At 40.9% G+C, this 26,620-nt stretch overlaps 1 protein-coding gene across 4 annotated transcripts; it reads right to left on the minus strand.

Moving 5' to 3' along the window:
- Nucleotides 1–33: 33 nt before the first annotated feature.
- On the minus strand, nucleotides 34–26,620 carry mpp4b (MAGUK p55 scaffold protein 4b). 4 transcript variants are annotated; one of them, XM_086281827.1, is made up of 22 exons: nucleotides 26,348–26,585; nucleotides 23,441–23,562; nucleotides 23,224–23,345; nucleotides 21,093–21,170; nucleotides 20,911–20,994; nucleotides 15,503–15,634; nucleotides 12,521–12,602; nucleotides 9,427–9,512; nucleotides 9,246–9,320; nucleotides 8,963–9,159; nucleotides 7,194–7,252; nucleotides 7,078–7,095; nucleotides 6,949–6,990; nucleotides 6,794–6,814; nucleotides 6,658–6,672; nucleotides 3,270–3,311; nucleotides 2,955–3,128; nucleotides 2,049–2,129; nucleotides 1,770–1,863; nucleotides 1,538–1,646; nucleotides 1,322–1,456; nucleotides 35–1,042 (listed from the first exon to the last, which is right to left on the minus strand). In XM_086281827.1, the coding sequence occupies exons 2-22, from the start codon at nucleotides 23,496–23,498 to the stop codon at nucleotides 851–853; spliced, it is 1,896 nt and encodes a 631-aa protein (XP_086137953.1). In that variant the 5' UTR covers nucleotides 23,499–23,562; nucleotides 26,348–26,585; the 3' UTR covers nucleotides 35–850. The 4 variants fall into 4 exon arrangements, 2 of the variants coding, with proteins under 2 accessions (XP_086137954.1, XP_086137953.1); XM_086281828.1 differs by lacking the exon at nucleotides 26,348–26,585 and having other exon boundaries at nucleotides 34–1,042; nucleotides 23,441–23,557; XR_015127084.1 differs by lacking the exons at nucleotides 35–1,042; nucleotides 1,322–1,456; nucleotides 1,538–1,646; ... (10 more) ...; nucleotides 9,246–9,320; nucleotides 9,427–9,512 and adding exons at nucleotides 12,820–13,684; nucleotides 13,863–14,274 and having other exon boundaries at nucleotides 12,523–12,602; nucleotides 26,348–26,620.

The following is a 26,620-nucleotide window of genomic DNA, read 5'->3' on the forward strand; positions in this document are numbered from 1 at the left end:
TTAAAATTGAAGCTTCCAGGTATTAATAATGTTTTGAAGACTACTTTGCCCCTCCCCCATTTTTAATGTCATGTAACCATGGCTGCTAATCTTATTTATTTTCTTGTTGGCTGGGAAATTACACGTTTTCTGCAATTTTAACAACTTTGTTTTGTTTTTTGAAGATATATGATATGAAAACAAATGCATAAATTACTATAAGAAGGGTGTTGCAAACTTTTATTTGTTTTTTTTTTTAACTTTCAAGGATTAGCAAACATCAGTGCTTTGGGTGTACAGTAACATACCTTTAAAAATACAAGTTTTTTTTGTTTATTTACGTTAATTGTTCATTTTACCCACCATTTTACATGAGAATGTGTCATTTTAGGCTGGAATGGATCAAGAAATCATTTATGGCCAAAGGGGACAAACATGCTTTAGATATATGTTTCTTTTATTGGAAGTCTGTGTACAAGAATAGGGAGGAGGGCAGGAAAAGAGGCAGTTTTGTTTGAATTTAAGTCCTGCAGGCGTCTTTTATTTGAAGAGGTGCTACATATGTTCCTGCTGACTGAAAAAATAAAAAACAAAACTGTGACAAACGGACACAAATTCAGGAATTTCTTTGAGCTTGGATCCAGCTTCATTTCATCTTTGGGGATTTGAAGAGACTTAAAGTCCAGCTCACATGTGACACACACACACACACACACACACACACACACACACACACACACGCACACGAGTATATTTACAAAAGCAATCACTGAATTTACATGTCACGATTTCATTTTTTAAAAACTGTACAGTAAAAAAAAGAAAAAAAAAATCACTGCTTTGACCCGACGTCCTCTCCTCTACTTTGCTCCTAGGACTCTGACGTGGGTCGAATCCAGCTGGCAGGGACCCACTGTGGCTCGTCCTGCGCCCTCATCACTGCAGTCAGCAGCTCAACGCAGGAGTCCTGCAGCTCATTGTTGATGATCACATGATCAAAGAACTGCCAGTAGTTTGACTCAATCTTCCGTGCTGCTTCCTCCATCTCCTGGAAGTCTTCATCCTGATGAAGTAAAACCAAAGATAAGACTACTTCTACTGTATGAGTGGGAGGTCTCATAGGCCGATATAGATTTTGCCTATTCTAATTAAAAGTTCCTATAAAATTTGAGACCTCCCAAATCAAATCCCTTCCCTTGTGTGTACCAATATCTTTGTAATGCTCTATTGGATGAGAGCAATCACATGTGAATGTAAATAATTATCTTATTAGGAAAAAGAAATTTTTTTCTCCAAATTAAGAGTGGACGTTTTAACCAGACAACTAAGCCCAGCGTCATACTTTGAATGGCCGGTTGACGTAGTAGTTGGTGGTGATGTACGAGTCCTGTCTTGTCTCCCTGAGGCGCTCCAGAGTCGGAGGCTTAACATAGATGACGAAGGCCCTCAGTTCGTGTGTCCTCACTGCCTGGAGGGCCTAAAGAAGGATATACAAATTTACATGAAAACACTTTTATTTATCTATTGGCTCTCTTTACTGTGTCTGAGTTGGACTTGCGTTTGGCTCAATGTCGATGACGCAGATCTTGCCGCTGTTTAAAACCTCCTTTGCAGACTCGATGCTGGTGCCGTACATGTTCCCTTTGTGCTCGCCGTACTCCAGAAACCTGCCGGACAAAAAAAAGACAGAGACAGTGGGGCTAAAATCTATCGATTGTGGCTAAGCTCTCATCAGTTCCATCTACATTCCACAACTTCATTAATGTTTTAATGTGTGCAGACAGCTGTACCTGTTGTGATAAACCATGTTCTCAAAGACTTCTCGGCTGACGAAGAAATATTCTCTGCCAGATTCCTCATATCCTCTGGGTGCTCTTGTAGTGTCTGGAGAAGGAAAAAAGAAAAATCAACCATTTAATCTGATTATTACAGAATCTGAGACAAAAACACAAAGAGCCCAGAAAGAAGAGAATGCCTAGGATTTCTCAGGCAACTCTGCTTTTTAATAGTGTTTTTGAATTCAATTAAAAATTTTCATGATGTCTGTGACTGAAAAGATGATTACGTACATGGCACTGGTCCCTGGAAGATGTTTGGGTTCATCTCAACCAAACGCCTTCGAAGTTCATTCACACCTACACCAGACGGACCTGAAAAAGCACGCGCATGTTAATTGTTTGTATATACTTTCATTCAACTGCTTGTTATTGCATTAGGCATTTAGACATGATCCAGATGACCTGCTGAAGTTCAAACTGAGCATCAGAATTTTTATTGGCCAATGTTTATTGGCCAAGTATATGTGCAGACACATACAAGGAATTTGGTTCCGGTAGATGGAGGTTCTCAAGCACAGCAATGTAAATCACACACACACACACACACACACACACACACACACACACACACACACACACACGTCTATATATACATTACACATGCATACACATGCATACACAAAGAAGAGATAATATCCAGTTTGTCGCAGTTTTCTATGTGACTGCTTCAAGCTAATAGAAGGGCAACAATAACTCAAATAACCACTTGTTACAACCAAGTTATGAAGAGTTTAGAAAAATGTTGCCTGGTCTGAAAACGTGGATCCATCCTCCCTTTTTATCAGCAGTTCCAGCTCGTGGTGGAGGTGGTGTAACCGTATGGAGGACATTTTCTTGGCACACTTTAAGCCAGTAGTACTAATTGAGCATCATCATCGTCTTATGGCTCCTTCCAGCGGGATAACACACCATTTCACACAATCATCTCATACTGGTTATTTGAACAGCACCAAATGTGTGGCGCTGTCATGTCAATGTGGGCCAAAATCTCTGAAGAGTGTTTCCAGCACCTTGTTGAATTATGACAGCTCTGAAGATAAAAGAGCACCCACCCCGATTCTATCAAGGTGTATCTAAAAGGCTTATGAGTGTAGATGTTTGGTAAGCTAAACTAAAGGACTGAAATGTTTTCTGTACCTAAGAGGACAATGAGGCGGTGTACATCCTCTGAGTGGCGCTGGTAACGAACCACCTCCTCATATGGACTGTTGAGGGCACTGTAGCAGCTGCTGGGGCAACGGGTGTTGCAGGACGGCTGGGTGGTGCTGTGAGCCCGCCGCCGACACAGACGCATGCTGCGCCTAAAGCCCGCTGATGAAAAAGAACAGATGTCAGTAGATAACCCTCAAAAATGGATCCACAACACACACAGAAACAGAACTAAACTCTAAATATACCAACAAGTTTGAGCAACATTATAAGAGAAATAATTTGCTGCTCGAGAAGGCTTACCTAAATATATTCCTTCAATGTTGCTTCTAAAGTCATCCTCCTCTGGTTTGGATTTAAAAAAAAAAAGCAGGACGTAACACGGTGAGACATGTGGAAAAAAGATCGGTAACAACAATAAAAGAGATGTAAAAAATACAGATATTTGCACACAGTGTAATTAAAAATAATTCTGCAAAACACAGTGAATAATGCAGAGCCACTCCTCATGGTTCAGACATCTTATCAGGATGCATCCTGGGTGCCTCCTACATGAGATGTTTCAGGAAAGGAATGGAGGCCCGGGACACACTGGGAAGATTACATCTCTGCAACAGCTAGTCTTCTGTGCATTTCAATTATTTTTATTTTAGGGTCAAATTACCTCCAAATGGTTTTGTTAATAATTTTTACTTGAAATTACTGAAAACTAAGCAATACCAGAGTCCAAGGATGCGTAGTAACCGTTAAAGTAATAACGTAGGAACTTTAAGTTGTAAATTTGCTATATATACACTTTTTTTCCCCTTTACATTAGATTTATTAGTTGTAAGTTGTTCCTGGGTAATCCAGATGATAGCCAATGTGTGTTGGTGGGGAGCGAGACAGAGATACACAGGATTGGATTTTATCTGTGACCTTAAATCAATCAAAGCAACTACATCAGCCCGCGTGTCCCATAAAGCCTCCACCCTAAAACAAAGTCTAAAATATTTCTGCAAATTCAAACAGTACTTGAGGGATTTATGATGCACTGCTGGATTAAAAGAAAAAGTCAGATAAGCATACATACAGTATTTAGTCTTTAGTGTGGTTCATGCCACAAAAACACTGGATCCTTCCCATTTCCCACAATGCAACACACCTGTTACAAATAATAACAGAGGATTTGTGCTACGATTATGGGTAGGGGTGGGTTTTTATAATCGATTTATCGATTAAAATTGATTCTGGCTTGGATAACGTGAAATCGATTCATTAAAATCCTGAATCGATGTTTTAATATAAATTTATTTTGCCCGAAATGCCAGAATCTCAGGTGAAACCTCAAAATTTCAACAACCACCAAACAGCTAAGACAGTAAATGAGAGCAGGAACACGGATTCTGCACAGAGGTGTAAACACAAAGCGCGGACCCGCGGATCAGAATCAGTGAGATGTGCCTTTCTCACCCGACGGCATGGACACGGTTGGGGCTGAAAGCTGACAGCTCACTGATTCTGATGTTTTGGCGGGTCCGCACTTGTGTTTACGCCCTTTTTGCACTGATTCTAAAGCTGTTAGTTTTATCTCTCTCCAAACAATACTGACCAAACCAGCAGCAAAAGAAGAGCCAAACTGCGCTTCACATAAACATCGTCATGAATTCACTCTTACGGTTTTGCTTCCACCACGATAAAAATCACACTTCATGCACATCTCTCTCTCTCTCTGTACTTCAAGAACAGTTTCCCATCTAAAAATATGTTTTCTGCATTATTCGCTTGCTTGTTACGCACAAGTCTACCGTTGTTTACAGCGCTGTTGACCGCTGGTTTTTTTCGTTTTACATACTTCCGAAAAGAAAACCTAATTTCTGCCGTTCAATACTGAACAAATTTAAACTTTCTAAAATTATGCAAAATGTTCAGCCGTGTCTCTAATAAAACCGCTGTAACTTCAGAGGTAATGTTCATATGTTGATTAATGGTTTTCTTTTGTTTTTGATGTACTGCAGAATATTTTTATAAAATCCCAGGCCAGGAAAATCACCTTCATGTTTTTCTGTGTTTTATCTTCAGCTACTTTGACACAAAGGCATCTGCTGTGATGCTCACACCTTTGATAAAGTCTTACGAGGTTCAGCTTCCTTTTTATAGATACAAAAATATGTAAATGTACTGATCTGAATTATAATATTTCTGACTGTCAAAATTTCCCAGATTCAAATCAAATTGAATTGAATCGAATCGATTTGGGACCTTGTGAATTGGAATTGAATCGATTCTAGAAATCAGTGACGATACCCAGCCCTAGTTATGGGGTACTTTGCAAGCTGCTTTGTGTCAATGTTTTATGCTTACACTTGATTTTCTTTGCTTTTCCAGTGCTACTATTAAATATTATGTTGAAAAATTCGTACCTCTGTTAAAACCAGTTTTACATTGAAATATAAATCTCACAATTTATGGCCTAATTTGTTTTTCCTATAAACACCTGCGAAGGCAGTATCACGGGATATACCACACTTTCAATCGCAAAACTCAACTATCTTTCAATCGCAAAAACTAAACCAGTTTAGTGTCGGTGACTGTTACATGTGCCTCGCTGAGCCAGCACATTAACTACCATGTTTTTCTTTTTTCTGTCATTGTTAATAATCTGAAGGTCAGCTGCATATATAAAGCCAGATGCAGCTATGCTATGGGCCGCTCTTTCTCTCTCTTCTATCAGCATCAACCTTTGGCTTTAGTTGCTGTTTGAAATTTGCTTTGGTGAGTTGGGAGCAACAGCAATCAAACTGATGAAGCGTTGTGAATTTGCTTCAGTTTTTCTTATTTGCTTTCTTTGGGAGAAATTATTTTTGTATTATTTAAAAATTCTTAGACTTGCTACTCAAATGTTTCTCTGAGCCATGGATGTAAGAACTAACATTTTTGGGGGCTAGTCCGGGATTCAACTTAAACCTCTTGCACCCAGGCTGAGAGTCATATCCCTAGGTCAGAGTGGAGGAACAGAAAGAAGCATAATTTCAAAGTGCATTTTGGGTAAACTTTCGCTGGTCATATCACCATATGGGCTAGATGGCTGCTCAAAGCAAGCTGGAGCATATGAAAAGGTCTCCTTTTTATCTACCATTTAATGCTAGGCTCATCTTTTTGTAAAAATCTTGATTATTTTTTATGTAATGACTCCAATAAAAGCCCTACACACTAAAATGTCAAACATGAAAAAAAGAAAGCATGCAAAATAATACAGTGCATCATTTTGACCTGAAATCAACCAAAACAACTGCGTCAGCCTCCATTTCCCAGATGTAAATTACTGGAAAGTCTAAATTACCTCTGCAAATTAAACAGCACTTCAGGGATTTATGATGCACTGCTGGATTAACAGAAAAAAAAGTCTGCGGCAGAAGAGAAACCCCGGCGATAAGCTACAAAAACACCAAATGCTACATTTCTTAAAATGCAACACACCAATTATAAAACAGAGGACCGTTATGCTCATATTTTGTGTTTCTATACTGGCTCCTGCACTATTGAATTTTATTGTTTTAATATATGATTTAATATCAGTCCAAGTAAGAACATGTGACCTATCTCCATAACAAGTCAGGAGGTCTGCTCTTTTAATTAAATTAAATTAAAGAAATGTATAAATTTACTCTTGTGAGGCAGACAAGAACACAATTCTTTAAGCTTTTCTCACCTTCTCTGAGCTCCTCTGACATTTCCCCATCAGGCAGCAGGAACGTTTGGAAAAGAAACAACAACAAAAATTTCCTTTGAAGGGCACGAAACAAATTCAGGGACAGAACGGATTACATCAGCAAAGACTTACCTACCAGAATCAAATGCCTCCTCGTCTATCGGGACAGGAAACACAAACAGACACAAGTTAAAGACAGAGAAGCAAAGACGTTTTTGTGTGGTTAGTTAGTTTGTGTGTAAAAGATGAATAAAAGGCACATTACACAGTAAATGGAAGGTAAAGGTTTACCTGCTTCCACACATTTGTCATCAATCGCCATTAAGTCTTCCTCTGTGGTTGGAAAAACAGAGATAATTAAGGTCAGATCAGTTATAGAACGATTCAAGTTTGATTAAGTTTAATGTAGTCTATTCTTACCTTCCTCTACAGTGCTCACTTCAGTAAGCATGGAGCAGAACACAAAGAAAACTCATCTGTGAAGCTGTAAAGCAGTGACTTTAATGATGATTAAAAGAAAACCTGAGCGCACTCACAGGTCTGAATGCAGGTGTGTGGCTGGTAAGGCTGTGACCACCAGAACTCCCTCTGCTTCCTGTTACAACAAGCAGAAACAGAGTAAGATGAGACAACTTTTATGCCACCTGTAAAATATTATGAGATGTCAAAAAAGACATTTCTAGGTGATGCTCCCAAATTATATATGATATATATATATATATATATTCACATTATATTAGATTTTTCACTTCATTTATGACTCCAGGAAACAATTTCCTGAGGAGTAAATGATCTAAATTACTCGTTTTAAGTCTCACTGAATACATTCAATACATGTCCCTTTTCAGTCTGATTCAGTTCAGATTCCTTGCTCAGCATTTGATTGTACTAGAGGTTACTATAAAGAGTTGGCTGCTCAGTATACTTTGCTTTAACCCAAACTAGGATCACAAATATTACTGCTACCCAGCTAGCCTTAAGCATTAGCTGATAAGCTCCATCCATCCAGTCATCTGGATATGTCAAACAACAAAATCTAAATCAGATATTTAAAGCTTTAAACCCAGTGGAAGAGCATTTCATTATTATTTAAAGTCTCACTTTTATCACTTGTTTATGCAGACATGGCCATCCTTGAATAAGCCAAATATGAATTTTGTTTTTTCATGTAATCCTAACCTGATAAAGGACATACTGTTGCACTTCTGAGGTTATACATTGTAGGACATAACAGAGAGTCATCTGGTCTTGTTGCATGATCAGTTTCAGCCAAGCTTCAGCTGTCAGACAGATGCCCTCACATTTGATTCTAGAATACTTTGATATACAGAGGAAGTCATGGTCAATCACTGCAATGTGCCCAGGACCACAATCTTACCAAGAGTTGACATCCCAGCAAAAAAACACATCACATAACTGAATGCTCCAGACCGGCAAACTGCCAACATTTCTGCTTTCAAAGAGGTGCTCATACTTGGGGAAGATCAGTTAAAGCAATTGTATTTGATTATCAGCACCTGGGTGCTAATTACCCTCCTAATTATGGAAGCAGTAGACTGTACTTAGTTTTTCACACACAGCTTCTCTATTTTGGCTTGAATTTCTGTTAAACAAATAAACATACAGTGTAATATTTATGTCATATTTCATGCTTTATCTGAACTTGTATTTATCTCATTTTAAAGACCTGGTAAGCATCACAACATTTCGATCATGTCTGGACATATAATAGCAAGAAAAAGAGGTCAGTTTTACTAAATTAGAAAATCCTCAGGCCCGAAATGAGACAGTGCAGCAGTCAATTCAAGAAAAACAAGCTGAAGAGGCCAGTGTTACCAAACAAGTAGCTCTTAAGGGCCAAAGTCAGAATATGTCAGAGGAAAAGCCCCAAAAGGAAAATGAAAAGAAAAATAAGCAGATATTATAGTATGTTAGTTGTATATAAATTTGTCCTCAGCTCCATTCTGCAACCCATCAACTGGTTGCGGCAGATGGCCGCTCCTCTCTGAGCCTGGATCTGCTGGAGGTTTCTTCCTTTTTAAAGGGAGTTTTTTGTCCCCACTGTTGCCAAGTGCTTGCTCACAGGTTTTCTTTCTTCTTCTTTTAATCAGTTCAGTTTAATTAATTTGTATCTCAATACTGTTAAATTGAATTGAACTGAATTAAAGATGACTTTTAGGAGATGGAATTGAATGAATCAGGGAATTTTAACACCTTACCCATAAAAATGACCAAACAGCAAAATGAAAGCCTATTACATGCAGTCCAAGATTGGAAGAACATGCTTAAAAGAACCATATCTGACCGTTTCAGGAGGTTGGTGGAGGGGATGAGGCCAGCACATGCTGTGCTGCTGGGTAGTTTCTTTGCCTGCCACCAGAGGGCATCTGTCTGGTCCACAATCTCCAGGATGTCGCCTCTTCTGAAGCTCATGCCGGCATCGGCGCAAGGGATGGCCGGGTCCTGCTGAGGGCTGTAGTCAGTCATGGCCCGTACGTATAGCTAGCAAAGAGAAACACACAAAATAGGGGTAAATATTTTTTATGTGAACAGAGACAATAATAATGGAGCTGTGGTAAAAGACTCACCATGGTCTGGTTGTGGACCGGCCTTTCTGTGATGGGAATGACTTTAAACATAATGGTGCCATGCGACCGAGCTTGCTGATTGGTTGTAAGAAAACAAAATGGAGCATGAACAGAACCAATGTTGGATGCAAACAATACACAACAGCAAGAGCACATTTTATTTGATGAACAAATGACCCACCACAACTTGGATAACTTGCTCAGGCTCCATCCCATCCACAGGAAAACCGTTCACCTCTATGATCCGGTCCCCTGCATGGAGTAGACCTATGTACACACAAACACAAACATGCATTACAGGGAGTGCAGAATTATTAGGCAAATGAGTATTTTGTCCACATCATCCTCTTCATGCATGTTGTCTTACTCCAAGCTGTATAGGCTCGAAAGCCTACTACCAATTAAGCATATTAGGTGATGTGCATCTCTGTAATGAGAAGGGGTGTGGTCTAATGACATCAACACCCTATATCAGGTGTGCATAATTATTAGGCAACTTCCTTTCCTTTGGCAAAATGGGTCAAAAGAAGGACTTGACAGGCTCAGACAAGTCAAAAATAGTGAGATATCTTGCAGAGGGATGCAGCAGTCTCAAAATTGCAAAGCTTCTGAAGCGTGATCATCGAACAATCAAGCGTTTCATTCAAAATAGTCAACAGGGTCACAAGAAGCGTGTGGAAAAACTAAGGCGCAAAATAACTGCCCATGAACTGAGAAAAGTCAAGCGTGCAGCTGCCAAGATGCCACTTGCCACCAGTTTGGCCATATTTCAGAGCTGCAACATCACTGGAGTGCCCAAAAGCACAAGGTGTGCAATACTCTGAGACATGGCCAAGGTAAGAAAGGCTGAAAGACGACCACCACTGAACAAGACACACAAGCTGAAACGTCCAGACTGGGCCAAGAAATATCTCAAGACTGGTTTTTCTAAGGTTTTATGGACCGATGAAATGAGAGTGAGTCTTGATGGGCCAGATGGATGGGCCCGTGGCTGGATTGGTAAAGGGCAGAGAGCTCCAGTCCGACTCAGACGCCAGCAAGGTGGAGGTGGAGTACTGGTTTGGGCTGGTATCATCAAAGATGAGCTTGTGGGGCCTTTTCGGGTTGAGGATGGAGTCAAGCTCAACTCCCAGTCCTACTGCCAGTTTCTGGAAGACACCTTCTTCAAGCAGTGGTACAGGAAGAAGTCTGCATCCTTCAAGAAAAACATGATTTTCATGCAGGACAATGCTCCATCACACGCGTCCAAGTACTCCACAGCGTGGCTGGCAAGAAAGGGTATAAAAGAAGAAAAACTAATGACATGGCCTCCTTGTTCACCTGATCTGAACCCCATTGAGAACCTGTGGTCCATCATCAAATGTGAGATTTACAAGGAGGGAAAACAGTACACCTCTCTGAACAGTGTCTGGGAGGCTGTGGTTGCTGCTGCACGCAATGTTGATGGTGAACAGATCAAAACACTGACAGAATCCATGGATGGCAGGCTTTTGAGTGTCCTTGCAAAGAAAGGTGGCTATATTGGTCACTGATTTGTTTTTGTTTTGTTTTTGAATGTCAGAAATGTATATTTGTGGATGTGGAGATGTTATATTGGTTTCACTGGTAAAAATAAATAATTGAAACGGGTATATATTTGTTTTTTGTTAAGTTGCCTAATAATTATGCACAGTAATAGTCACCTGCACACACAGATATCCCCCTAAAATAGCTAAAACTAAAAATAAACTAAAAACTACTTCCAAAAACATTCAGCTTTGATATTAATGAGTTTTTTGGGTTCATTGAGAACATGGTTGTTGTTCAATAATAAAATTATTCCTCAAAAATACAACTTGCCTAATAATTCTGCACTCCCTGTAAAAAATATATCAGTTTTTCATTTCATGTTTTCTTTAGTTTTGTTAACTTTTATGTGCTTTAATCTACTGTAGTTTATCTTGTTTGTAATACACTAAAACCTCAACGAAAATATGATCAATATATTGTTATAATCAATAACAAAAGCAATCAAATTTAAGCACAACTTGTCATTTAAAAGCTTACAGGTCCAATCGCTGCCTGTCAGAGCTTCTTTAGTATACTATATAACCAGTGTGGATGTTTTAAAATTGTCTAAAGTTACATTTCTTTTCATGGTAAAGGTAAAAGCCACATGAGGATGTGTCTGTAACCAGAAGAAGAAAGTCCTGTCTGCATGAACAAAAACTTTGTCCAACCCAACCAGTCCATGTCTCTGGTTCTGAACCTTTTATTTTGTTAGGATTATCTTATAAATGCTCCCAAAATGGGACAAAAACAAATATAGACGTACACTGCATGGACAAAAGTACGGGGCCACACCTTTTACTATTTGAATTCAGGTATTTTGAGTCCCATTGGCACAGGTGTCTAAAATCAATCACCTAGCCATGCACCCTGTCTTTATGATAACTGTAGAGCTCCAAATCTCCTCCAGCATTAACATCAGCACAAAACCTATGAGCTTCATGGCTGAGCAGCTCCTGTAGATTTAATGTGGAGATGGCCCAGCCCTTTTGCCCATATAGTATAAGCTTTGGGTCTGAAAAGTGATGCCAAAGCAGAAATACGAGAAACCTGCATTTTTTTCCCCTAATGGTCAGCAGGGGGAAGCTTCTCTGGAAGCAAAGATCCATCCCTTTGTCTAGGAGTGCAGACCCTACCCACCACCTTATTCATGACCTCAGTAAAGAGTTCAACATGATTCTAATTTTGTCTTCACTTGTGAAAACTACATAATAAAGAAAGGTAAAGTTACTGTCTTATGGACCAAAAAAATCTCAACCTGAAGCTCCACAAATCAATAGATGAGATCCATGTTTTATATAAAGTGCTTGATTGCAACTAGCACTAGAATTTGGAAGCAGATTGACCAGGAAGATTTTTTTTTGTCTTCCTACATGAATCATCCCAACATTGAAAACGAACACAATCAGATGGTCTGTGTACATCTGCAGAATAAAGAGTGCAAGATGAAGTTAAAGCCCCAAAACAGATGTTTGCAAACAATTTGTCCTCAGCACCAGCACAGAAAGTTCAGTTTTGCATTAATGCATAACTTTAAGCTCTACGTGTCAGATGTTTTCCAGTGTAGATCGTCACTGATGTTTTCTTTTAGTCTGGCACTAGGCTTAATCTAGGAATCCTCCAGTAAAAGTCTAGAGTTAAGATTAGAGTTAGGGTTTACTCATCTAAACAACAGACATTAGCTATAGGGGGTTAAACGGGGGTAAAAAAAAAAAAAAAGGGCTCACCACTGCGATCCGCAAGCCCTCCGTGAATCACCCGAGCTATAAAAATCTCTCCTGTGATCTCGTTTCTTTTTATAGTTGCTCCCTGAGAAAGACGAAATGAAAAAACAGAATAAACAGTTGCTGCCAGGTCAGATAAATGAAGATAAAATGGACAGATGTGGCTCTGATGGATATGCAAGAATAGACTTGAAGGTTTAATTCAGGCCTAAATAACGTAATAGTGACACAAGCGAAGGGAAACTGGAGCTGATTTGCCACAGATGAAATGTAATGAAACAGACAAAAGAAACATGAACTACCACTGTTTGCAGGGTAGCCACGGTGCTCCTACAAAGGACCCAAAGAAGGCCACTTTCTGGACAGCTCATGTCGCCTTCTTCCTCTTCTTTTTCTTCCGCTGGTTTGAGCGACCTCCTTTCAAGGGACTGAACTTCTCATCAAACAGGCCATTTGTAAGCTGATGTTTGGATGTTTCCAGATCAGTGTGGCTGTGCTTCTTCTGTGCCACAGGAGAGTTTTTTGATTTCACTGTGTCCCAGGGAGATCCACGACAAGACGGAGACTGGCAGCTGCCCAACTGGGAGGTGGAAGGAGGGTCCAAGGAACTGCTGAGGGAGCTGGAGGAGGAGCTGAAGGAACATGGGGACTGGTGCCCTTGAGGCTTTTGAGTTGGGCTTTTCTTCAAAGTGCCTTCCTGCTCAGCAGCTTTAAGGGTGTTTACTTCAGATCTGGTGGCTGTGAGGAGTGTCTGCAACCGGTCCACAACCTGCGTGAGGAGGAGCAAAGCCTGCGAGTTGTCCTGCACTGTCACCGACATGTGCTCTGTGGCTGCTGCCATCCTCTCCCCAAGGAGCTTTATGTCTTTGGTGCTGCTCTCCATGGAGCTGGCGGCCAACTGTACAGTCGTCCTCAGCTCGTCCAGACTCTCCTGTTTGACGAGCTCCACGGGCGGCACCTCCAGTATGCGGTGAGGCCGCATGGGGCTGGGTGGGGCTGTTCGGATGCAAGGGCTTTTAGTTCTGAACCTTGGAGACAGGCCTGGCTGGAAGTAATCATGCATGCTGAGACATGGTGGAGTCATGGTCAAACGTTGGGGAAATGGTGATGGAGCACCAGTGGACTGTCCTACTTCGTACTCGTCTCCACTGTTGAGCTCGTCCACGTCTCCAATGAGAAAACAGACATTATTAATCCATGAGTGAATGGGATGGATGAATGGATGAAGACAGTGCAATTAGAAGTGATGAAGAACCAGCTTGTTTTCCAAAAGCATCTTAGAGGTTGAAATAAAAGCAGTTCAAAGATGCACTCATTGGAAAACAAGGCCCAGATCTTTCCTTACCAATCAGGACCGAACTGCAGACTGAAGGTGCAGAGTGATTTGACCTTTGCTCCCACAACATGTTGGAGTAACAAACTCTGCACTGGCACATCGGCGTGCTGCAGCACACCTGGCAGCCAGTCAAAGGCTTACATTGTGGTAACGGGTATGGTCGAGCCTCTGTCAGGTGATGCATTGGCTCGGTTGGCGGGTAGCTTCCTCTCCGGACTCTGCACCATGACGAATCATTTGCTTTTAGCATCCAACTATGAGCTGAGGGGTTCTGGACCCCGAACCCTGTCCCTCTGTGAAGCTTCTGTCGGGTCAAACGCCTCAAGGTGTTCAAGTGATGGCGGATCCCCCCTCTGGGGCTTTTTGCACAGGGAGGACAAGCATTGGGCAACAGCTTGCCAACTTTGTGGTGGTTGCAAAGCTGTGAGACAACAGAATCATGTTCCACTCGGATAAAGCAAGGTTTGAACTAGTAATCATTTGCATGCATTTAAGACATATAGAAAAAGATGATAAATTAGCATCAGATGTCTCCTAACTGTCTTGTTTCCTTTCTATTCCAGTGGCTTTTGCTCTTCGAAATTTATCTGTAGCATCAACAGACAATTATACAAATGACAGATTATGAATCAAACATCTGCTCTCTGTCATCTGTTTGACTTATTTTGAGTTGGCCAAAAACCCAACATATTAAAATATTCAGGAGCATCTGCCTACATACGCAGTCCTGAAAAAAAGTAACTCCTTCATGGTCCAGATTAAAGAGTCAGGTTTCCTGCTTCTCCACATGATTTTGGTTTTATATCCACTTCTGCATCCACCTAAAATACAATGAACTTTTTGTAAGTTCAAAAGTATGTGGATGCCTCTATTTAGGTCATGCACTGCACACAACAAACACAGCAGCACTTTCAAAATGAAGCCAAAGCTTAAAGTGGTAACTGGAGCAAACCCCAAAGACTCCTATGTAAGTTATCCAGCATTAAATCAGAAATAAATATGTTTAAAATAAACTGTTTTGGACTCTATCCCTTCATAATAAGAGTACACAAAAATAACTCTGCCCTCAAAACCTACTTGTGTTTGCTTTAGACACTAGCAGATTGCTGGAGTTGGCCATAGTTTGCATGGAAGACACCGACCATCATCCAGTGACGTATTTTGAAGATGAAGGGTCTCTGTTGCAAGTTTGTGCTGCACTCTTCACAGCCTGCAGCCAATTAGCAAGTATTTAGTGAATGTTTGTTAGCGTCTTCTATGCAACCTACAGCCAAAGCCAAAGCTATCAAAAGGGGGTTTAGGTGCAGCACCATGTTCCTATTTGCGACCAGTTTCTCCTAGACACAGCCAGAGACTTCCCCCTGGTTGGGGGACTGACTGGCCATAGTTACGTTGAATTAATATTTAATTTACATACTTTCTTCTTTGATTTGAAAACTGAAAGGTTTTGATTTTCCTCGTCCCAGTAAGCTTGTTAATTAAGGAGATAATAATAAATTAGATTCATACCTAACAAAAGATTTTTGCCTCATTAAAAGCTTGCTTAGTTCCTAAACAGCTGGTCTACTGATGTTCTACTCAGCTCAGAACCATCTGTACAAACCAGATTTCATTTGCCTGTTGAGGAGGTATTAGCTCAGGAATCTCACCAGTGGCTGTTTATTCTTCACCAGGCAGACGATCCGGGTGGCCTCCTCATCGTCCGGCAGGTCTTCTGGCATTGGGGGCAACACCGGCTCATAGTCCTTCAGAGCTATTGTATCATGAGCCGAAAGAAGGGCCTTGATGGAAAACAGACAAACCAGACTGAGACTAAGAACAGTAACAATTAACAGTAGCAAATAACAATAGAAAAGACACAGGTACATATGTAAGTCTAGTTACATTTAAATCATAGTTTCACTAATACTATAGTTCACTAATGAAATACAGAAAAGAAATGTTGGGAATTTTCAGTTGGATTCAATGTCATTTATATAGTGCCAAATCACAGCAACTGTTCCCTCAAAGTGCTTTGTACTTGTATTTTATTGGATATTGTAAGGTAAACACCCCACAATATCAGAGAGAAAAGCTCAACAATCAGATGACCCCCTTTGAGCAAGTACTTGGTGACAAGGGGAAGGAAAAAGTGAGGGATGGTTAACTGCCACTATGAGGTATTTAAGATAAAATGGGGCCTGATTATTCAAGACCTTGTATGTGATGAGAAGGATTTTAAATTTGATTCTGGAGGAACAAAGAGCCAAAGAAGAGAAGCTAATCTGAGACAAAATGTTCTCTCTTTTTTTTTTTTAAAGTCCTTGTCAGTACTCTTCTTGCAGCATTTCGGATCAACTGAAGGCTTTTTCAGGGAAGTTTTAGAACAGCCTGATAAAAATCGAATGCAATAGTCTGGCCTAGAAGTAATATATGCATGAATGTGCAGAACCACATACAGGGAGTGCAGAATTATTAGGCAAGTTGTATTTTTGAGGAATAATTTTATTATTGAACAACAACCATGTTCTCAATGAACCCAAAAAACTCATTAATATCAAAGCTGAATGTTTTTGGAAGTAGTTTTTAGTTTATTTTTAGTTTTAGCTATTTTAGGGGGATATCTGTGTGTGCAGGTGACTATTACTGTGCATAATTATTAGGCAACTTAACAAAAAACAAATATATACCCATTTCAATTATTTATTTTTACCAGTGACACCAATATAACATCTCCACATCCACAAATATACATTTCTGACATTCAAAAACAAAACAAAAACAAATCAGCGACCAATATAGCCACCTTTCTTTGCAAGGACACTCAAAAGCCTGCCATCCATGGATTCGGTCAGTGTTTTGATCTGTTCACCATCAACATTGCGTGCAGCAGCAACCACAGCCTCCCAGACACTGTTCAGAGAGGTGTACTGTTTTCCCTCCTTGTAAATCTCACATTTGATGATGGACCACAGGTTCTCAATGGGGTTCAGATCAGGTGAACAAGGAGGCCATGTCATTAGTTTTTCTTCTTTTATACCCTTTCTTGCCAGCCACGCTGTGGAGTACTTGGACGCGTGTGATGGAGCATTGTCCTGCATGAAAATCATGTTTTTCTTGAAGGATGCAGACTTCTTCCTGTACCACTGCTTGAAGAAGGTGTCTTCCAGAAACTGGCAGTAGGACTGGGAGTTGAGCTTGACTCCATCCTCAACCCGAAAAGGCCCCACAAGCTCATCTTTGATGATACCAGCCCAAACCAGTACTCCACCTCCACCTTGCTGGCGTCTGAGTCAGACTGGAGCTCTCTGCCCTTTACCAATCCAGCCACAGGCCCATCCATCTGGCCCATCAAGACTCACTCTCATTTCATCAGTCCATAAAACCTTAGAAAAACCAGTCTTGAGATATTTCTTGGCCCAGTCTGGACGTTTCAGCTTGTGTGTCTTGTTCAGTGGTGGTCGTCTTTCAGCCTTTCTTACCTTGGCCATGTCTCAGAGTATTGCACACCTTGTGCTTTTGGGCACTCCAGTGATGTTGCAGCTCTGAAATATGGCCAAACTGGTGGCAAGTGGCATCTTGGCAGCTGCACGCTTGACTTTTCTCAGTTCATGGGCAGTTATTTTGCGCCTTAGTTTTTCCACACGCTTCTTGTGACCCTGTTGACTATTTTGAATGAAACGCTTGATTGTTTGATGATCACGCTTCAGAAGCTTTGCAATTTTGAGACTGCTGCATCCCTCTGCAAGATATCTCACTATTTTTGACTTTTCTGAGCCTGTCAAGTCCTTCTTTTGACCCATTTTGCCAAAGGAAAGGACGTTGCCTAATAATTATGCACACCTGATATAGGGTGTTGATGTCATTAGACCACACCCCTTCTCATTACAGAGATGCACATCACCTAATATGCTTAATTGGTAGTAGGCTTTCGAGCCTATACAGCTTGGAGTAAGACAACATGCATGAAGAGGATGATGTGGACAAAATACTCATTTGCCTAATAATTCTGCACTCCCTGTATTTGTTTGTAATGTGCATTGCCTGGTCAAAAACGACTCCAAGATTGCTCTCAGTGTTACTGAAGGCCAAGGTAATGTCATCCAGAGTCAGCATCTGGTTAGCCACCACATTTCTGGGATTTTCAGAGCCTAATAGAATAACCTCAGTTTTATCTGAATGTATAAGCTGGGCCCTATTTCAGGAAGCCGGTTTAGAAAACTCAGAGTGAAAAACGATACTCAGGGTTGAGTAACCCCGAACTGTCCAACTCGGAATATTCGGTTTCAGAAAGGCTGATAACAATTAGTTCAGTCAACGCGGAGTTGCTTTAACCCCAAGTTAAGCGCGCGCACGAGGATACATAAAGCCCTGATTAGTGGAGCACAGATTAAGCGAGTCACCATGGAGACGGAGGGAAAGAAGGCGCGGTCAATGTATTTTACAGCGCTTGAGGCCGAAATTCTGATGGCAGCATATGCCGATAACATGCAAATTCCGCGGAAAAAAAGTAACACAGCCTCAGCTGCAAAAGAAAGGGAGCATGCATGGCAAAACATAGCCGACAGAGTCAATGCATGAGTGTTAATTTAAACGTTGATCTACGGATTTCCACCCATTTAACACGTTATTTTATTATATTTAATTTTATTTTTTATTTCATACATTTTATTTTGTGATGTGATGTGAGCGCAGGTGCAACCCAACAGGCCCCAAACGTTCCTGGCAGCAAGTAAAAATGAAATATAAAAATATAGTCCAAACAGGTAAGGTGTAATTGTATTATGAGCCATAGTGCTTGGTCTGTTTGTCCGATGTAAATCAATTGCAGTTAGAGGCTACATTAATTTTCTTTCTGTAAGCACTTATTGAAATTATCTGAGCACATTACAAGTACATATTTGCTTACTCTGTATGCTCAAATGTGACCCGTCATAGCCAACAGAAAAAAAAAGCGGAGGCCTGAAAAACAGGTGGGGGTCCTCCACCACCACCACTCACAGAGGCTGAGCAGTTGGCTTCCACATTTGTGATAATGTTGGCAGCATCACATATGATCTTCACAGTGCAGAGAACACAAATTAGCATCCATTACTATAATGAAATAATTTGTTAGTTTGAAATGCTACAGGGAACTATGTACCTGTGCATTAATGCTGTGGAAAGACTTCCTGTTCACATAGTCTCCTTCATTTACTGAAGGAGCAATGATTGGAATGTGAGTGCCATCTATACAGCCAATCACGCCTGGGAACCGTGGGAATAAATGTAAAATTTAAGTAGTAGTTCAAGTATCACCACATCATGAATTAGGTTTTGTTCATCCTGATACCTGCAATTTTGTGGCATCCCTCTTTGATAAATCTTGTGGGTCTATGACCGGGGAACACCACACACGAGTACAGGAGACGTTTCAGTGCAACTGTAACATTCCTGACTGCCCGACAGACGGTAGCCTTGGAAACGTGCTCAGCGTCACCAATATTATACAGAAAGCTCCCGTTTGCAAAAAAACGAAGTGCAATACAAATAATATGTACAGAACTGAGAGGATGTCCGCGATGTGTCACATGAGCAATATTAGGCCTGAGGATGTTATTCAAATAAATTATAGATTGTGCTGAAAAACGGTAACGTTCACACAGAAAATCATCAGGAAATGATAAAATGTCCAAACGCGCTCTGATCACTCTCTCCCGGTGGAGAGCTCTGCGGAGAATTTGGGCTTCAACATCTACTGGCTCTTCAAGGAAGGGGCACGCCATGTCTGACACTTCCTACAGTCAGGTTTCCGACAAAGAGGCGGAGAAGGTCAGGGTTAGTTGAAGTAAACCTGCTAGGGGGCAGGTTAGCTTCACGGAGTGTGTCGTCATAGTGACTCACTCAGAATTAATCTAAACTCGCTTTGTGAAACCGAAAACCCAGAGTTTTCGTTAACTCAGGGTATACTTACTCAGACTTTGCACTAAACCGGCTTCCTGAAATAGGGCCCAGGACATTAGAGATTATCCAAGCCTTTATATCTTTAACACATTTTTGCAGTTTAACTAATTGGTATATGTTATCTGGCTTCATGGACAGATAAAGATGGGCATCATCTGCATAGGAATGAAAATGTATGCTACACCTTCTAATGATACTGCCTAAGGGAAGCATGTATAATGTAAACAGAATTGGTCCTAGCACAGAACCCTGTGGAACTCCATAATTGACTTTAGTGTGTGAAGAGGACTCTCCATTTACATGAACAAATTGGAGTCTATTAGAGAGATATGATACAAACCCCTGCAGTGCAGTACCTGTAATACCTACAGTGTGCTCTTAATCGCTGTAAGAGAATATTATTGTTGACAGTATCGAACACTGCACTGAGCAGGACAAGCACAGAGAACAATAACAATGACTATGATGTACTATGATGAGATCTTAATTCCCACTGCTTTGTAATCCATTATTGTAAATTTAAATTATTTAATTATTATTATTACAGATGATCAGACAAAGAGGGTTTTCAGGGCCACTAATAAATGCTCAGCTTCTATGCCATATGTAAGATCCAGAATGTGATTAAAGTGGTGGGTGGGCTCTTTTCCATGTTAAGAGAAGGCATCTGAGTCTAATAATAGACTGAATTGAGGCTGTCATTTTCAGCATCTACATAAATGTTAAAATAAGCCATAATAATTATTTTATCTGAGCTGAGCACAAAATCAGATAAAAGTCAGATACCGTAGAAACTCTAAGTAAGGATCAGAATGATGATAAATAACAACAAATAAAACTTGTTTTTGAGTTTTCCAGCGGGATTACAAGGCTAATGAATGAAAGCTTGCTACTCCTCCTCCTTGGTCTGTGCTTCGAAGATTCTGACAGTATGACTCAGGGGTGTTGATTTATTTAAACCAACATAATCATCAATGACACTCCCCCTTTTTAATCAAAATATGCACTAAACATGAGTACATGAAAATTTAACTACAAAAAAATAGGATTTACGGATATGCCTGAGCTACAATGGGCCTTATAGGCCCTTAACCTCTTCTGTACGTCAACGTGAAACCAATAGTGGTTTATTAACCTGCAGGTGTGGCTGTCGCAGAAGATGGTACAGCTCTTTGGCCTCTTCAGAGCAACTTGGTAAGGACCTGATATCAATCAGCAACTATAAAGACAGAAACATTCAATATCTTTAAAAAAAAAAAACCCAACCAAACAACATTTGGACATGATAACTACATTAAATTGTTTTGGAAGATGAACCTCAAGCGAGAGTCCCGAAGAGTAATCCAGAGCTGGTGCAGGAGAATCTCTTAGATATCTTTGCAAACACTCATAAACCTGAAAACAGTCAAGTAATAAAAACAAATATCAAAACTACAGTGAATGAGGAAACATCTGACCTTAGATACTCTGAGGGAGGCATGCAGTCCTGTGATAAACAAAGTACACCCGTATGATTCAGCAGCTTGTAGAACCACCCCTTGATCTCCCTGCAAAGCCTACTGACACATTTTACCGTCTCTTAACTAAAACAAAGGAAATTAGCAGAGGACATTTAGGCTTTGCATTTACTTTAGATTACATTACCTGCATTTTGTATTTTATGTTATTTGTATATAAATCTGGTGTAAGTCATCTTTCCTCATATAAGATAAGATGTAAGATTTTGGTGCATGATCCAAAGTACAGGGTGGGCCATTTATATGGATACACCGTAATAACATGGGAATGGTTGGTGATATTAAAGTCCTGTTTGTGGCACATTAATATACATCAGGGGGCAAACTCCTCAAGATGGGTGGTGACCATGGTGGCCATTTAGAAGTTGGCCATCTTGGATACAACTTTTGTTTTTTCGCTAGGAAGCGGGCCATGTGACACATCAAACTTATTGGTAATGTTACAAGAAAAACAATGGTGTGCTTGGTTTCAACGTAACTTTATTCTTTCATGAGTTATTTACAAGTTTCTCCTTGTTCACAGCTATTGACATGTCGAAGAGGTTAACATGTGAGGAGCAGATCGAAATTGTGTTGATATCTGGTGAACGCAGTAACCGGGTCATTGCAGCAGATTTCAATGCAAGACACCCTACGAGACCACCCATCTCCCATGCTACAGTTAGCAAACTGCTTGCTAAGTTTGGTGAAACTGGTTCAGTGTTGGATTTGCCAAAATGTGGACGCAAGAAAACTGTCACTAATGAAGAAACATCAGTGGCTGTCCTAGCTTCATTCAGCAAGAGCCCACAGCGTAGCACTCGCCGCATGTCACTGGAGAGTGGCATTAGTCGAACATCCCTTCGGCGGATATTAGCTACTCACAAATGGCACCCTTACAAACTCCAGCTACTGCAGCATCTCAACGAGGATGACCCAGATCGGCGCACAGAATTTGCAGAATGGGCAAAACAAAAATTGGAACAGGACCCTCAGTTCAGTGATGAGGCAAACTTTTATGTGAATGGTGACGTTAACAAACAAAACCACCGCTATTGGTCTGACACTAACCCACATTGGATGGATCCCTCCAAGACTGTTGGAACAACAAAAGTGATGGTTTGGTGTGGTATATGGGGTACAACGATAGTGGGTCCATTCTTCATCAATGGAAACCTCAAGGCCACTGGATATTTGAAATTGCTACATGATGATGTGTTTCCCTCTTTATGCACTGAAGCTGGCACGTTCCCTGAGTTTTTCCAGCAAGATGGTGCACCACCACATTATGGGTGCCCGGTCCGAGCATTCCTAGATGAACAGTTTCCTGGAAAGTGGATTGGTCGTCGTGGGCCAGTTGAATGGCCCCCAAGGTCTCCTGATCTGACACCCTTAGACTTTTATCTTTGGGGTCATCTGAAGGCAATTGTCTATGGTGTGAAGATACGAGATGTGCAGCACCTGAAACTACGGATATTGGATGCCTGTGCTGGCATTTCTCCTGCGGTTTTGCTATCAGTGTGAAGAGTGGGAGAAGAGGGTTGCATTGACAATCCAACACAATGGGCAGCACATTGAACACATTTTCTAAGTGGTCAGAAACTTGTAAATAACTCATGAAAGAATAAAGTTACGTTGAAACCAAGCAAACCATTGTTTTTCTTGTGACATTACCAATAAGTTTAATGTGTCACATGGCCCTCTTCCTATTGAAAAAACAAAAGTTGTATCCAAGATGGCCAACTTCTAAATGGCCACCATGGTCACCACCCATCTTGAGGAGTTTGCCCCCTCACATATACTAATGTGCCACAAACAGGACTTTAATATCACCAACCATTCCCATGTTATTACGGTGTATCCATATAAATGGCCCACCCTGTATAATGAGGAACGCTGAAAACTAACCGCTGAAACCAGGATTTTTAATTCTGTTTTTCAAGTTTTCAGACCTTGAGAAGTGACTGCAGCCAGGCGGCGTTAAGCAGACTGTGGAGGATCTCTGCTCCGTCGATGTCCTGACTCACAGACTGCCTCACCTCCTCTATGACGTCAGACAGGATCTGACGCAAACCTGCAGCACAAACTCAGACACGTTAGCAGAAGGCTGAATCTGTGGTTAACGTGTGTAAGCACATTATCATTAAACCATAAAACACTCCTACTGACCGTGTTCTCCCAACTCACAGTGCGGATTTAACACCTGAGCCTCCACTGCCTGCCTCATGGTTACAGAAAGCTTGACCTTTGACCCTGACCACCTGCTGCTGCTCGCCAGGACGGGCAGTAACCTGGAGAAAAATCAGTTTATTATAAGATTTGTGCAAAAGTATCCTGAAATATTAGATCAGACGATTCATAGAGCTAGAGCTTTTTAAGGTGGAGCTGATTGAGTTTTAACTCTTTATATTCTGTATATTATATCCCTTACATATATGGAAACCTTAAACCACTTAGTATTGATAATAATAACAATTATTATGATAATAATTATTACAATAATTATACAACATGTGAAGTAAAAGCAGACTTTGTTCCTCAGAGCTACCGAGGACTCAGCAGGGTGAAGGAGAGGGTCTGCAGGTTTAACAGGTGGTCATTTCACAAAAGGCCAGTTTGAGCATTGCACGGTCTGATCTTAGGGTGAATTTTACCCCAACACCCTGATTTATAGAAGCACTCACACTTATTAATTATTCAGTCAATCAAGTGCATTTGATTAGCAGCATCTGGCTGACAGGATGACTTACTCTGATGTTTTAGGCTTCATTAGCTCTGAAGTTGCTGCAGCTTGTGGCGTTTGTCTAGTTTTGCATTGTGTTTTTGTGTCTTACTAGTCTGTACAAAACACCATCTGAGCCTTTGACTCTCACGTTTCTACTCAGATAATGAAACAGTTGCGTTGAAACCTCTATAAGCCTGTTTTTATTTAGTGCAAAAATATCAGGAGTGAATAAAAGAGCTCCATCAGCTCCATCTTATCCAGGGATTTTACAACTAGCAGCTACATCTGGTGTAATCTTTTTCACCGCAGTTAACCCTGGGAGGTCTAAATACTCCTAACCCTCAAGCCTAAGCTATAACAAAGTAGTTCTTTGCAAAAAGATGGCAAAATTTAGTTTCTTTCCAAAAAAAAAAGTGCATTTTTTTTTCCTTTTTTCAAAAACATGAAAGCTAAGGTGACAGTCAGACTTCACAGGGTTTAAAAAACAAATCAGGGGTTCAGTAATCCAGAGCATCCATGTCCTCCTGCATTAACTCCAAGGTTTGAGAACCGCTGCACAAAACAATAGCATGCGCCGATTTAAACGAGCTCAGATTTATTCTCTTGTCACTCGAGTCTCATGAAAACCGCTGACATCTGTCACGTCATGAGCGGCCGGGTCTTTGAAAAGATTTTAAAAAGCAAGAAACGTCACAAGGTCTGCTGGTACAGCTTTAAAAGATGAGCTTCACTTCTTAACATCCACCAGATCACCCACAGCTATTTTAGGGTTAGGGCTAAAAAGTCAAATATTCAGAAAGAAAAGAAAAGAAAAGAAAACAACAAATAGTTTATTTGAGTGAATCTGAAGTCTTGTTAAATGTTTATTGCTAAAACTGAGCTCTGGCACAGAAAAGAGGTTTGCATTAAAAAAAAAAGACAATACAGATGTACTAATAACACTACAACAACTCCAACTGCCTTCAGTTTACTGTGACTTCCCTGTATAGAGTCTACGATATCCCTAGCTCTCCAAGTGAAGTACATGAATATTTAGACAGTACCATCCATCAGGAAGGAAACACACCACATCAAACGTGGCTATAGTAAGATTTACGCCTTTCTTACCTAACCCAGATATGCATGAATTGGATGTCCTTTTACCTTCAGACTTGCTTTAACTCTTCCTGGCACAGCATTGATTCTTTTGTTGCCCAAAAAATAAGTCCAAGTTGCTGGAAACTTTTGGACCATGTTGAAATGACAGCATCAAACAGTTACTGCTGATTTGTTGGCTGCACATCCATGATGCCAATCTCCTCCTCTCCTCCAGTTTGAGATGATTTTGAGCTTTGTGACATGTTGTGTTATCCTGCTGGAAGCAGCCATCAGAATATGATAAACTGTGTCAAAAGGTTGATTCTGTTCATCTGGACATAGCGTTTTCAGTGGGAGAAACGTTTCCCCAACCTATATGATTAAGGAACTGACCTCCCAGCCCATTGTTCATTCAGTGGGCTGGTTTCAGTCATTATGCAATGAACTGTTTATAAGATTTTTGTTCTTTTGTTAGTTTTGTCACAGTTTTTCTGTCAGAGTTAGAGGTGGACATTAGATGGACATTAAATCAGCCCTGAACCGACATGGGTCACAGGTGATCTGGTGGATGTTAGAAGGTTAAAGATTTTAAATTTGTCACTTTTAAAAGGTCCGCAGATGCCCTACACTGTACAGCAGCCTAACAACCAAAAACCATAATGTCAAAATTTGACAGAAGCACAAATACATGCAGCACCCTTTTCATTCCCCAAAACGTTCGATGATGCTGGTCTTTAGGTGATTTCATCGTCTACATGCATGACATTAAAACCTTTCTACACACATAATCAGGTTCAGACTTGATTTGTTCAAACTTTCAGTTAATTTGCAAAACATCTGTGAAACGTGCAGTTAAAACTTTTAGGACCACATTTATGAGCATGCAGAGGTGCAACCACAGCTCCAGCAGCCAGCGCGAACAGGATCAGTGCTTGAAGGCACACCTGACAGCAGCTGCCAATACAGAGTTTATAAATCATCTCAATATTGACACGAATAATAAAACCAAAGAATAATGCTGAGAGGAGTTTTTTGCCTTTGTTTCCCCAATATGTCTGTAAATACTCACATAGCCACTGTGAGGGTGAAGTTAGTGAAAGGGTGAGGGTAGACAGACGTGACAGAGCAAATAGCTGCTGGAAAAGTGGATATTTTTAAGGAATAAACCAGTAGGATCTCCTCAAGGAGTAAACACCTATCCGGGATGATCCCTGTGGCCTTCCTCCAATCCAAGCCCTCCTCTCTTCAAACAAATCAACCCTGGTGAAGCTTACCGCTACACCTGCAGCCTCGAGGACTCCTCGCGCCGTCACCCTCCTCCTGCCGGTGTCAGCTCCAGCACAGCAGCAGGTAAATGTTTATATGATGGGAAAATATTCCCAGGAGAGCAGACAGAGCGCTACGCTTTCATCGAGCTGAACGGGAGAGAGAGAGAGGGAGGGAGGGCTGTAATCCCTCCCGATCCCACTTAATCCCAGGCAAGTGAGCCGCCTGCCTCTGGCCACCGGAAACCTGTTCCTCCCTCACTGGCTGGCTGGTTGCTGCTG

Source organism: Aulonocara sp. 'chitande type north' Nkhata Bay, linkage group LG23, assembly GCF_057382095.1.
Source record: "Aulonocara sp. 'chitande type north' Nkhata Bay isolate Kocher_YH1m ecotype deep benthic linkage group LG23, A_spYH_male_GT1.1, whole genome shotgun sequence".
Classification (NCBI taxonomy): domain Eukaryota; kingdom Metazoa; phylum Chordata; class Actinopteri; order Cichliformes; family Cichlidae; genus Aulonocara; species Aulonocara sp. 'chitande type north' Nkhata Bay.

Bases quoted from the DNA above. Each gene is read 5' to 3' on its own strand.
- mpp4b (XM_086281828.1), bottom strand. From the start codon at position 23,498: ATGAGGCAGGCAGTGGAGGCTCAGGTGTTAAATCCGCACTGTGAGTTG. The intron at 3,129-3,269 runs GTAAGCCTTCTC...CTTTTTCATCAG, and splicing joins CATTGAAGGAATATATTTAG to CGGGCTTTAGGCGCAGCATG. The intron at 1,043-1,321 runs GTATGACGCTGG...TTACTTCATCAG, and splicing joins ACGTCAACCGGCCATTCAAA to GATGAAGACTTCCAGGAGAT.